At 40.1% G+C, this 14094-nt stretch overlaps 1 protein-coding gene across 3 annotated transcripts in view; it reads left to right on the top strand.

Annotated features, from left to right (window-relative positions):
• FGGY (FGGY carbohydrate kinase domain containing) overlaps nucleotides 1-14094 on the top strand; it is a 141824-nt gene that overhangs the window by 106634 nt on the left and 21096 nt on the right. For all 3 annotated transcript variants that reach the window (XR_014617394.1, XR_014617395.1, XM_084266369.1), the window contains 2 exons: nucleotides 3014-3134; nucleotides 6894-6988. Coding sequence is in view for 1 of the 3 variants with exons in the window: in XM_084266369.1 (XP_084122495.1) it covers nucleotides 3014-3134; nucleotides 6894-6988 (216 nt within the window). In the remaining 2 variants the exon portion in view is untranslated. The remainder of the gene's footprint in view (nucleotides 1-3013; nucleotides 3135-6893; nucleotides 6989-14094) is intronic.

Here is a 14094-nt window from a genome sequence, read left to right as displayed (position 1 = left end):
TAAAGCAGAGAGAGGCTTTATGAAAATTACCTCTGCTCACGTGCAGGGGTGGGGAATTTTCTTGGAATACTTCTGTTTCTGCCCTAATTTTCTCTGAAACACAGGATTTCCAGCTCACAACAACAAATTCTATGTTAAAGTGGAAACTTGGGTCAAAGAAATTGCTTGGAAACCCTGCTGCAGGTTGTTTTCAGTGGGGCGTCCTGTCCCTGGGCATTTGGTGACTGAAATCAATGTTCCTTTGACAGCCTTTTTGTCATATATATTTTTTTTTTCCTTTTTATATATATTTTCTTAAGTTTGTTGAACTTGAGGTGTTTTTACAAAACAGTTTGATGAATTGGGGAGTTTTCCTGACAAAAAGTCTGTCCAGTTGGAAAACTTCCAAACTCCTCCAGTGGTTAAACAACAACTTTGCTAGGCTGGGTCAGCCATCTGGGATATGGAGGGTGGGCGGCTGCTGTAAATTTGCTGTGAATTGTACATCTTATGTGTTAACCCTCCCTCTTCAGCAAATAACTGAACTTAACCCCAGCTGGGAACTCATTGTTCTGAGTTTTGATCCTTTTTAAGATGAATGTAGCTTGGTTATACCTGATGCTTCAGTATAATCCCACCATTTAAATAAGAATGTCTAGCAGAGTTTAAAGGATGCCAGCAACTGATACTGCCCCCCTGTAAGAAACTTTCCAGTATCAAACAGGTGCTTCGTTACTGTGCTGTGCTAATGAAGTGGAAACGTTCTCTGCTGGAAATCATGGGAAAGTCACCTATTATCTCATTGTATGATACAACTCAAAATTTATCACAAGATGCAAATGCTGTGTTGAACACTAAACTCAGCATCTGCATTATCTTTTGGATAGCTAATTGCACTGACCATGGGATTTAATATAAAAAGGCCATGCTGTAGTTTTCATTGCAAATTAACAGAAATTCATTTTTCTTGGAACACTACAGAAACAGTAACTAGACAGTAGACACAGTAGACTTGGTTCTGGCTTTATATATTTACTAAATGTTGATGTGATACCCAGGAAATTTAATTTTTCCTCCCATACTCCATCAGTCCTGATTTTAGCTTCACTTTGGTTGAAGGAAATGCTTCTTGTTCAGGACAGCCCCAACCCTCTACTACTCTGTCTCACTCAAGTGCAAGATAGACTTTAAACGTAAGTAAAAACCTTGTAAAAAGTGTAGGCCTGCCCACAGAATGTTAATCTCTGGTTTTCTTTTCAGCAGGAGACGCTTTTTTCTTTCTATATAACATTTGCATTTGAAGCCCCTCAATTTGCATTTTCTCCAATCCAGGATTAAATTAGTTCCCCCCCGACCCACAGTGAAATAAGTCTGCCTTTAATTTCAATTGCTGTGTGAATACAATTTTCCAGGCAGGTAAACACAAAATCATTTTCACAGCGTGTTCTTTCTCAGGGTCTTTGACGTGTGTATGTTGTGAGAGAAGCTGTTAATAAATTTGAATTTCAGAAGCAGTGAAAGAGAATATCCTTTTAACTATTCATCCCAAAATGCGATGCAACAGTTAGACGATGAGAACATGATCAGAGATATAATCGTGGCCGTTGAGCCCCGTTCTGGGGAGACTGACTGTTTTTAGAGCAGTTTTATTTTTCCATAATTAAAACTGTGGCTGTGTGATTTGGAAATTAGCCCTCTGTGTCAATAGGGAAGCCATGGATTTAGTCGGCTGGTGTTAAAGTTCCTCATAACTGCTTTGCTTGAAAAACCGAAATGTATTTGAAGGCCTGTCCAAAGCAGTGCCAGTCATTCACAGCAAACCTCTCCAGTCTGATGAAATTCTCCTAGCTTCAATTTTCAGGAGTTTTTATTTGAAGAAGGGTTTATTTCAGGCTGTGGACCCCTTAATGAACTTGTGGTGTAGCATAAAGAAAACTTAAACGATAGTTTGTGAAAGCTTTGACCAGATTGTGTTTTGTGGGGAATCCACCTACAGTCAGCTTGGGCAAAATTTTGGCTTGAATTTGGCATTTTGTCAACATCTGAGGTATTACAAAGAACAGGGAATTATTTTTGGACAAATAGTTTGACAAAGAAATGGAAAATGTTTTTGCAAGAGGAAAGAGGGAGAGGGTTGAGAGGCAAAGCAAACAAAAAGAGAAAAGATTTTTTTAAGGAGGCAAAGCATTTGCTTTTATCATCCACTGAGTGAAAAACTGAGCGGTTCTAATTTGAGTTTCTCAGAATAGAGACTGTGACTGAAAAGTTTAAAAATATGCCTACATTTTTAGATGTTTCTATTAATCCAGGCATGAAATGGAACACTTCACACAGGGCAAAGGCCAAGAGAAATAGTTATGCCAATAGAAAATTCTTCAGGTTTTCCTTTTTGCTGAAAAGACAGAAAATACAGGGGTTTGTTTCCTCCTTTTTTGTTCTGTTTTGCTATTTGGTTTGAGAATTGAAACCTCTTTACTGAAGTAAAGAGCGATTTTCAGGTGCTGTTCTACAAAGTGAATAGGAGGTTTTGGTGGAGATGTCTTTGCCACGTAGGTTTTAGTTGTGGGTCTGGAAATGTTCTCTGTGCTCTGCTGCACTTGGTGACAAACACCTGCTTATCACACCCATCAGTTTTGCCTGGTGCCCATTTCTGTGTCTTGTCATAATCCCCATCTTCACCCTTATAGGTGCATCCCCCCCGAGCCCCATTTCCCTGTTATTGTATACAGATACATCTTCACTGCTCCCCAGCCCCAGGATGTTTTCCTGCAGTAAACTGCACCCATGTGCTTCCCAATTCCTTGTGCCATCTGCTTGATTTCTCTAGTTCTTAATTACAAAGCCTGTCCCTGGCTGGAAGCTAAGCAGCGGCTGTACCCATGCAGGTCTGTTCCCAGCCCTTGGGTTAGGTAACTGGTAGGGACAGTTGATACTATCACTGTTTTTAGCAAGTTGTGTTCTAAGATCTGTTCCCATGGCTGCTCTCCTGTACTCATATGGGTTTGTTGGGGTTTTTTTTTTTCTCTTTTTGAAGTTAGGAACAAGACATATTTTGGAAACTATGCAGGCTGCAGGGCATCATATCAACACGCTGTTTCTGTGCGGCGGGCTGAGCAAGAACCCTCTCTTTGTGCAGATGCATGCTGACATTACTGGTAAGTTAGAGGAAGTGCGGGGACAGGAGTGTAAACGGCTTTATTTTAGGTGGCTAAATACTTTGTCTTTGGAAAAATAAATACTTTCTTTATATAGAACTGGATTTTGCTGGTTGGCCAAGGAGCGTGGAATGAAATGTTACTTCCTGAAATACTGACTTTCCTGAAATTTGAAGACAGTTGAACGAAGCAGAGATGCGGTGCAAACAAAGCTCCATGCTCCAAACAGGATTCAGGAGAAAAACCCAGCGTGATTTCCAATCTGCAGATATCAGATTTGCAGGGTTTTAAGAAAATACAATGGGCATTTTTAAAACCAGTGTGTATAACTCACATGTCATCGGTGTTTCTCACCATCAGATTATTAAAAATCGATGTGTTCTATAGAAATTCTGTTTAGTCAAATTGCAAGACGTTAGATGAGCATAATGCCCACTACTTTGTGAGCATGGTATGCATAAGATGTGTTTTACTAAAACATCTAATAGCTACATCCTGTTTGAATTCTGTTGGACTTCTGACACTTCATTGTGGTTTAACCCGGCTGGCAGCTAAAACAACCACACAGTCGTGTGGGGGAGATGGAGGGGGGCGGTGAGGGAAAGAAGTGAAAAGGAAAAGGCAAAACTCGTGGGTTGAGATAGAGGGAGTTTAATAGGAAAGGTAATAAATAATAATAGTAATAATGATAATGATGACAATGATAATAATAGTAGAAGACTACACAGGTGATGTACAGCACAACTGCTCACTGCTCACCACCCGGAGCTGATGCTCAGGTAGTTCCCAAGCTGTGCCACCTCCCAGCCAGCCCCGGGTTATATACAGAACATGACACTGTATGGTATAGAACATCCCTTTGGGCAATCTGGGTCAGCTGTCCTGGCCATGTCCTCTCCCAGTTTCTTGGGCACCCTCCCCATTCACCTTCTCCTTGGCAGGGTAGTGTAGAAGCTGAAAGGTCCTTGCCTGCTTGGTCGCAACTAAAATGTCAGTGTGTTGTCAACATAACTCTCATCCTAAACCCAAAACCAGCACCAACCAGCTGCTAGGAAGAAATTTAACTATCCTAGCTGACACCAGGACACTCCTTGCTCTTGCGGGGCATTGTATCTGTTACATAGAACAATTATTTTCTGAATTGCTTCCATGTCTGTATCATTAATATGAATTAGGGGACAGTTTCTGGATCCTTGCTCCTGCCCAGTGTTGCATTTGATTTTGTGTAATTCTTGATGGGTGGAAGATCCTGGGTATGTGGTTCATTACAAGAGCAGGACTCAGACTTGCATGGTATTTTTGCTCTCTTTAGCCTGTTGTTGGAGAACTTAGCACACCTGTGAGTCAGTTGAATATACTTTTAAAAATGTGGGAAAACCAACAAAAGTTAGTGCAAAACACTTCAGAGAAATTTTGAATGATGTGTGTTTTGGATATACTTCAAATTAAGCCAACTGAGCTGTCGTGAATGAAGTTTAAGGCTCAGATCTGGGACATTTAGTCTGGAGATCTGACTTGCCCTAACATCAAATCCCACTTCGTAATTTTGATGCAGGAGGAAAGATGAAAATATGCTTTATTTACTTACCTGAAATGAAAACAGACATGGAGAAGCAAAAAACATAATGCCTATGGACCTTAAAATTCACTAAATACATTGTAGCCTAAGTGACACTTTCTGTTTGCAAAAGATGATGTTGTCAAGTGTGTGCTACCCCTTGTAGAACTCCAACGATTTAGATGAATTTCAGCTACGTGTAGAGTCGGGGCGCTGGTTCACCATGTGTAAAACAAAAGATCTGTGAAAAGGTATTCTGATTAAAATGTAATCAGAAGTTCTTTGACTGTAACTAATGGCCAAGTACAATTCAGTACAAAAAGGCCTTTTTGCAGTCTGGAGTTCTCCCCCATTTGTAAAATCAGTGACTGACAAGGGATGTCAGAGTTCATCTCACTGAAATGCTCTCGCTTGTGTTGAACTCATTAGAGCCTATCAGATAAAATAACTAACATTCCAGGATCAATCCCCCATTCTTTCCTGAAAAGAACAAAATCTGAATATATTATTGTTAGCTGCAAATGCCCATGACTCAGCCATGCAGACATCCAATAGATAATTTTGCAGGGCACTTAAAAAGTATCTTGATCTTTTTGTTTGCCTGGTAAGAATTCTGTATTCATTCTGATGATGCAGGAAATGTGCAGTAAATTTTGGGGGCACGCTGGAGATTGCTTACTGCTTCAACCCCTGGAAAACAGCTGTGTAGTTGTAAGCTGGAGCTTTAGATGGTCTTCATCTGTTCCAGGTTAACTCAAGTCTTCAGCTCTGGTCCATCCTAAACAGAAATGCTGAGGTGACCAGTCCTACTGTAATGTTTTTAATTTAAAGGATGCTGTAATCACGCTAGTTTGCTGTTAATAGTCATTCCAGCAATCCAACAACAAGGTCTCATTGTATCCACCATCTTTCCCTGTCACTGCCTGTACTAACTGCAGGAAGAGATGGCATAAGGACCATTGTGGCACCTCTGTGTCTTGAAAACAGCTTCATGCTGGTGGAAGAGTGCAGAGTTAGCACGATGTAACTGGGTGCCTGGGGTGCAAGGTGCTTTGTATCCACAGCTGTTTCTTCAACTAATGATTTTATTTCTCATTTGGAAAAGGGTGTTATTTGCCTTTTCCTTCATAGGACTTGTTCATGGCTCACATCAGACAGCCCTCCAAATTTCAACACCTTCTAACCTTACAGTTGCCCCTCAGGAGTAGCATTTTTGGGGGCATAGTGTCACTGAGGCGATTCACAGAAGGAAGTCCTCCTCCCACCATCATTCATTGCATGAAATTATCTCAGTAATGGAAATTTAGATACATGCCAAGTACTGTAGGAATATGAAATTCTTTGGCTTAGGGAGGATGAACATCTATAGTGTAGCTAGGAAAGTATTTAGACTTACAGTATTGTTTTAGGTTTTTTAAGAATTAAGAAAGCAGGCTGATTTTTATTTGATTATTACTTTTTTCCTGCTGTTTTTACATTAATAGTTGAGTTCTTTCAGAAAACTTTGTGAGCTGAGGGAAAGTATGTTCATGATGGTACCCATGGATGATGAAACAATAATGTATAATTCTACCTAAGAATACATATTGAGTTTGTTTGTTTATTAGTTTTTTCTAGTGTTTTAATCATGGTTTTGAATATCTTGCACAATTTGGAAGACAAGATCTCTCTTATGATTTCATACTTAGCTTGTGAAAGTTTCCTACTCATATTTTCATGTCTTCCAGCAAAACCAGTCTGACTTTGTTGGCTATATATTTAAAAACAAACACAAACAAAACTTTTTTTGTTGTCCATTGCAAAAGAAACAAAAAAGATACCACCCTGTTTTTCCCTCGAGGTCAGCTTTTAATAGGCATGTGGGTTTGGAGGGTATAGGCAACACGTTTATACCAACCCCTTTGAGATAAATAACCAGTGTCAAAGGTCTGGGGGTTTGCTCTTTGTGTGCCTGATGTTCTGCATTCGTATTTTGCTGAAATAGTTTTATTTAAATTCTGCAGTTTTCTTGGAGCCTGCAACCACAGAGCAGAGATACTTACATTAATCTCTACAGTCAAGTGCAGCTCTGAATGCAGTTGGGAACGTGGTTTTCACATCCTTTTTAATGCTTTTTTTTTCCCCCCTTTAATTATTTACTGTGCTGCTAGTGCAGTACTGCTGTGTTCCTCCTAACAGAGGTATGGCTTTTTCTTGTATAGGCAAGCCTGTTGTCCTGTCCAAAGAAGTGGAGTCTGTTTTGGTGGGTGCTGCTATTCTTGGAGCTTGTGCTTCTGGGGATTTTGCATCGATACAGGTATGTAGTACCTGATCTTTGTTTTCTCTTAATGTGTTTTAAACTTTGATATTTGGCACCATGTATGGACTTTAATTTGGGTGGAAAAGTTTGTACCTTCTGTGCAGCCAGGCAAGAACCAGCATTATGTTCTACATTCTCTCCACCCTCTTTTTAAGTCTGTATGTTATTTAGCTGTATTGAAGATACATTTTTCTTTCAACTTCAGGGACATGCAGGTAGAAGTGGCTGTCTTTGAAGATAGCCCATGTAATTCCACAGACAAAACCAGGAATTTGGCAAGGCTCTGATGCTGCACAACACTTTCATAGAATCCCAGACTGGTTTGGGTTGGAAGCAACTTCAAAGCCCATTGAGTTTCCACCCCCTGCCAAGGGCAGGGACAACCTCTACCAGCCCAGGGTGCCTAAAGACTCATCCAGCCTGGCCTTGAACCCTGCCAGGGATCCGGGGGCAGCCCCAGCTTCTCTGGGCAGCCTGTGCCAGGGCCTCCACACCCTAACAGGGAAGTATTTTTGCTTCATCTCATCTCAATCTGCCCTCCTTCAGCTTAAAGCCATTCTCCCTGTCCTTTGTCACGTGCCTCTCTCCAGCTTTTCTGGAGCCCCTTTAGAGACTGGAAGGTGCTCAAAGGTCTCCCCAGAGCCTTCTCTTCTCCAGGCTGAACAAGCCCAACTCTTTCAGCCTGTCTTCACAAGAGAGGTGCTCCATCACTTTCATCTCAACTATATTTGTCCTATTTTATTCCTTCATGTTGAGGAATGTTGAGCAGGAGAAACAACACAGCACTCTCTATGCAGTAAAAAATGACACACCTATACCTTTGTCTTGCCCACAGTGAATGCAGAATTAATAATGAGGATGGAACTTCATGTTTATTCATGTTACTTCAATCCATTAACAGTTGTAAAAGTAGCAGTAAGGATCAGCCAAAGCATGACTTAGTTGCATTTATATAAACAACAGTAGTATACAGAAACCTCCAAACAGGTCTGAATGCCCAAAACCTTACCTGTTTTCTCACCTGGCAGTTCCACTAGTATAAGCCATGCCCTCTCCTTGGGATACACAAGGACATTGAACAGTACATTGCATTTACTTGGACAAAGTTATTTAGATACTTTAAAGAAAAAAAAAAGATCATTTTGATACACTTCTTTATAACATCAGGTACAGATATTTGTAGACGAAATTTTGCACAAAAACTTACCTGAATGTGTTTTCTGAATTAGGGGATCAGCTTCTCAACCTAGTTAAATCGATGCAGTTCCACTGGAATCAATAAACACCTCAGCATAGGCTGAGGGGCTGAGCCATGTTTGGCATTTTTCCAACTGTGAAATTTCCAAATGTGAATATTCTACAGCACAATGCAGGTTAGCAGGAACAGCAGTTTCCTTTTATAAGAATTCTCATATTAACATTAATTGCACCAAATATCTATTACAATATATATCTGGGTTTAATAATTCCTGTGCTTTTAGGAAGAACTCACTTCGATAAGTATCATTTCGATCACCACTTTTGATGACAAGACTTCATATTTCATTCTTACTCTTCTGTTAATCTCCTCTCTTCAAGCACACAGATAACTTATTCCAAATTGAAGCTGTTTTCCACCACAGTGCAGTAACTGAACTTCTCAGAGGTGATTTTATGAAGTCCATTCTCATAACAATTAGAAAAATCTCATGCTGTGACATGTTCTGTGATGTGTTTTTATAGAACATTGTTCCATTCATTTACCTTTAGTTTTTAACCCTCCCCTTATGTACAGTATTTCACAAGCATGTGCAATAATGTCAGAGCAGGTATATTTTATCCCTACAAACACACCGCATCAGAAATCTTTTTCAGTGAAACTAGGTGCTTTGAACCAGCCATGTCACAGACTTTTTAATTTTAAAAGTGTTTGCTCTTTTACTGTTACGATGTATCAGGAGGTTTCTGCCTCTCTGGCTGTGGGAATGGTTTTTGGCTTGTCCTAAGGATAGGTTCTGTGGGTCTTCCTGGAATAAATTTCTCCTAAGGATTTACCTGTGGCTGTTGGGAGCAGGACTTGGTGACTTCTTGTGCTGCAAGTTAATAGCAGTACATGAATAAATACAAATTTCAACCCAGTGTCTCAGCACTGCAGGAGGAGTCTGATTTCCTAAGTGCAGCCTCTGCCTTTCCCAGTTACTCAGCAGCTATTCCTGTAAGGTCTGGTTCCAAGGACTTTGCTGGACAGCAGGAGAGTTTCACTGAGCCCATGGACTTTCTTGGGATGTCTCTGAAATAGAAAGTAGTTTGTGAACTACAGATTCCTGCTGGGCAACTGTAGCATGTTCCTTTCCATCATACTGCTTGTGGTGATCACTGGGATGCAGGTGAGGTCCTGAATACTACCAGGGTTGCCACAACACCTCTACAGCATGAAGAAACCATCTTCTAAGTGTTTTGGCTTAGTGTGTGTTCAGAAGATTTTTGGCAGAAAGTCTTTTAGATTATGTACAAATATTTTTTTATTCAGCTATATAAAATCATGAAACAAGAAATTGAATAAATGTCTTTTGGAGAAAGGGAGAACATCAATAAATGGAGAAGATCCTCAAAATCTACCTAGTCATCACTTTCCAGTAGAGGAAAGAAAAGATGGCTCATCTGGGGAAGACCCAACTCCGTGGTAACCTTATATAGTAATTAGACTTAGGCTTTATTTAGCTTCTTTAACTTCACAGTTAAGAAATGCGGATGGTATATGGATAAAGTATGTAGATGTGGTGGTGCTTGTTATACTCATGTACTATCCCGATGCTTAGTCCTGTGGCATTCCATCACTGGGGTTTGGAAATGGGAAATCTCTGCTTCAGAGACATATCAGAGGGTCGTTTCTCTAGGGACAGGTAGCTGGCTTTGCTACACATCACTGTGTGATGAGCCCAGTCAGAAGGGTATGTGAGACACTGGATTTCTCACCCATCACCTTCTTGGGCAGTTGGTCACAGTGGCTGGAACACTAAAGAGCTTTTCCTGTATCCATTGGTATCCCTGAATAAGTTTCTTCTCACAAAGAAACAAGCACCATCATCCCTCCTGTGTCTTTTCTCTTTCAGTACTGCAGCAGTGACTATTTGCAGGATGCAGCATTTTGATCTAATTCTGATTTTTCACATTTTTTTATTTGCATTTTGGATGATTTGTGGAGTAAAGGGTTTTGTGCTGTTGACTAGCAACGTTCTCAGTATGCTGAGACTTTACAAAGCAGCACTGGAAATGAAAGTTATCACAAAACTTGTAACCATACAGGTTAATTTGCTAGATTCTAGGGTGGGTTTAAAAGCCCCTTGAAGCTGCAATTTTGTCTTTAGGTAATTCTATCAAGGAAAGATTTATAACCCCCATCTCTCACGCCTGGTCACCATATGTTGTTGCTTCAAAGAATGTTGACTTCCCTATTTTCCTCTTCATTTACTCTCTGCATTTTTCTCCTCTGTGGTAAAACTGAATTAAAACAAGTGATCTATCCAAGGAGACAAAAAAAGAACTCGCAGTGTGGTGAGTTACTACTCCCTATTTCATCCTCTGGTTATTTAGTTTCTAGAATCTCTGGAAAGGGGAGAAAATCTTAGGAATTTCTTCTTTCAGCTTGGGTTATCTTTTCATTTGTCCCTACAATTGCTACACCTTTTTTCTTTTAGTGGTTTTGTTATGTTTTGATTGTTGTGCCTACAAACCGTGACACAGCCTGGCTGAGTCAAAGACAACGGTGGTGTTTAAAACAGAGTGATGTAAGGATTTCTGAAACACACACTGTGTTTTTGGGCTTTGCATATTTGAAATATGTGCTGCATTGAATGAAATAACCTTCACACTGCTGGTTAGGATGGGTCAATTTATTGGTTTTAGCCATTCCTTTCATGCTAAGCAGCAGGATCCTGGTTTTCTGTGTGATTGTTTCTGCAGTAAAAACACAGTTTCCGGTTTAGAAGGCCAGCAATTCCTTCAGAGTAAAAATGTTCAATAAATAAATGTCAAAGTTTCCAGTATATCCTCATTACTCTGCCTCACTTGTATGTAATTGAAAATAGGAAGAAGGTGCTGTTTGATTTGGCAGTCATCCAGCTCTTTTTTGGAGGTTGGGGTTTTTTTTGATAACCTACTCTTTGGGACAAAGCTCTCCACCAGGGAGTGGGATTATTGCCTCATAAAATCCTGCAGCCCACTGACTATTCCTTAATTGCATAGTAAAGCAATTAATAAAATTACTTATGTGAAATCAGATTACCAGATTTATTTTGGATTCGCTATCTTAATGTGGGTCATTGTTACTGGCTGGTATGGAAGAGAAGAAACTTCATGTGATTTACTAGAACACATTTTACTGGTGGTAACTTTCTGTTAATCATTTTTGGTTTATAACATTAAGCTTGAAATTACAGTCTACATGACTGCAAGATTTTTCAGGTATAAAATTGGCTTTTCAGGGAGGTGTAGTCTTTTCTTTGGTGGTTATCCAAGCTGGTGGTGTATCCTGCAAAAAGACAGGGAAGAGCTTTTTCACAGTTTTCATAAAGCAGATTGGAGGTATGTAAAATGTAGCAGATTCCACAGGAAGAGGTGTTAGGTAATTACCTAATGTGGATTAGCTGAATTATTCAGCAGCAGTAGCAACTGAGCAAGTGAAGTACCCCTTAGGTACAATTTGCAGCCCTGGACCAAGGTCACCTGGGTCACCTTCAAGATTACAGACATAACTTTGAGAGAGATGTATTGCAGGATTGAAGTGATGAGAGTGCAGGTGAAATAATTCACAACTCTCTGCTAAAGGAACTCAGAGCTTTGTTTGTATACTGCTTGGTTATGTTTAATTTAGTGGACATCTCTCAGTTGTGTAAGGAAGTTCTTGGGTGGTACAGAATAGAGAGAAAATCAAATGCTAACACCCCCCATCCCCAGATAACAAAAGTTTATAAGGATCATCCAGGAAGGACATGCACTATGCAGTGTATTCACCTTTTAATGATGAAGAAGTCGTAGAATATCATGAATGTAAAGAAGTTCTTCAGCACAACAGTTAGTGTACAACCTTGGTAATGTGACATGGCACATTTCAGAAGAATACCCATAAATAGTACTGGGACATGCTCGACATTTCTGCTTTCAGAACTGGAGGGAATGAGGCTGTTTCCAATCTCTGGTGTAGTTTTGTTCCACTAATTTCAGTGGACATGCTTCAGTTGGTGGTCTGATCCTCTGTTCCTCTTCCAGAGCTTTACCTGTCAGGTCATGGATTGAAGTTAATACAAGTGTCTTGATTTCCATATTTTCAAAAGCAATAATTGAGTGAAAGATCAGGGAGGGGATAGGTTTCTCCTTAGAAATGGTAATAACTCTGGAAGTCAAAAGAGGAAATAGAATGACTTCTCCCTGTCGAGTTAGGGAATGTTGCCTTTCCTCATCTCATTAAAAATTTAAAGCACTCTTGTTTTTGAGCAGGGTGAATTAGTAATTAAGTGCTATAATCAACTTGTGTAAACACAAAATTGAAGGAGAGCAGCAAATTAATCATTTTGTTGGCTTGCCTTACCCAATTAATGCACCTTTTAGTAAAGGCCTTCCTGCCGTGTTGGGATGGCGTTTCTTCTCCTGTTCCCTTAATCAGAGTGTTTTGGAAAGGCAGAGGAGGGAGGTGGTTGTTCTTAGGCACATGCTCTGCACAAGGAGTGTGTTAAGGTGCTCTGATCTTGCCTTCTTTTTCTTCAAAAGCTCCAGAGTCATACGTTTACAGTTTGAGCCCAAGATTTATCAGACACCATCCTTGGGTAAGGCTGGGTGACAGCTTTTGCTGAGTAGCATGTTGGCTGGGTATGGCCTCTTCATTGAAGTGATTTTAAAAAAATTCCTTCCTGGATGTGTGTATCATCAGTCTCAATAGACAGGGCATGTGCTCTGTTAAAAAAAGACTTTACATTTCAGTGCACAGCTTATGTATCTACTGTTAGAGACAGTATTTTAGTGGTGGAGAGACCTGAATCTTCACAGTCCCTTCATATGTTGTTCTCTTGCTTCTGACTAACAGCAAAGTTATCAAGGAACATCACTGACAGTTCATGATATGGATTGTACTGCTTGCTGAGAACCAAACTGTTCTCATGTAAGCAGCCAAGATATTCAGTAGTTGTGGAGTATATTTGCAGTTAACCAGGCCTACACTCAAAGCAGTCACTGGGCAGTGGAAGAACTCTGTCCCCTTACCTCTTTTCCTGGTGTTTTGACACTGAAATATATCTTTGCCTAATTGAAAGATGCTATTTTTCCTTGTGTAATAAAGTTAGATTCAATATGGCTTGCATGAAACCACCAAGATACTGGCAATGCCTCTGGCTTTTGTATAGAGTCAGATGCCTTCTTACCAGAAATCTTTAGAGAAATATAGATGAGAGAGAAAAATTAAAAGGCAGTGATTTGATGGCCACCATCCAGTTCCTTGTGGCCTAGTGTTTATGGTACAAAGAGTGCCTTTTTAGTTAGCATATTTTGGCCTTACTGTCAGAAGCCTTTGCAGTAAGGGTAAAAAGCGGATGAATCACAACTACTCTTTTGCCCTTAGGATGATCCTTCTGTATTAAAGCTGAGAAATAGAAATGCTTGCTGTCTGTGCCAAGCACAGAATGAGCTTTCAATCAGTTTGAGTGTGATTTTTTTTTTTCACTTTTCAAGCCACAGTAAATACACAGCAGCATTTCTACTTTCTTTCAGCTGACTTCAGAGAACAGTATTGCTGTGTGGTTGGAAATCCTCTCGTGGTGGGACCACCACTTAAGAGTCAAACAGCTGAGATGTGGCTGTAGCTGATAGCACGATGCTTTCACAAAAGTGCTAAGAAAAGTACCCTCTGTCTTGTTGCTGTTTACTGACATGTGATCCTGGTTGACATCTGTTGCCCTTCTCATTTCAGGACTGTTTGCTTTACTAACTTTAACATTTCCACATTGCTGTGCTGGTGAAGTGCAGATACACAAATCTCCTTGGAGTCCCCAAGGTCCTCTTATGAGAAGCAGAGCTGCCATCACTTGATACCATCCTGCTGCCTTTTATATCAAAGTTGAGAGAAATAACTCTGT

This window comes from Gallinula chloropus (genome assembly GCF_964237585.1).
Source record: "Gallinula chloropus genome assembly, chromosome: 6".
Classification (NCBI taxonomy): domain Eukaryota; kingdom Metazoa; phylum Chordata; class Aves; order Gruiformes; family Rallidae; genus Gallinula; species Gallinula chloropus.
Note: the sequence above shows the minus strand (reverse complement) of the source record. Positions and strands in the feature narration are given on the sequence as shown.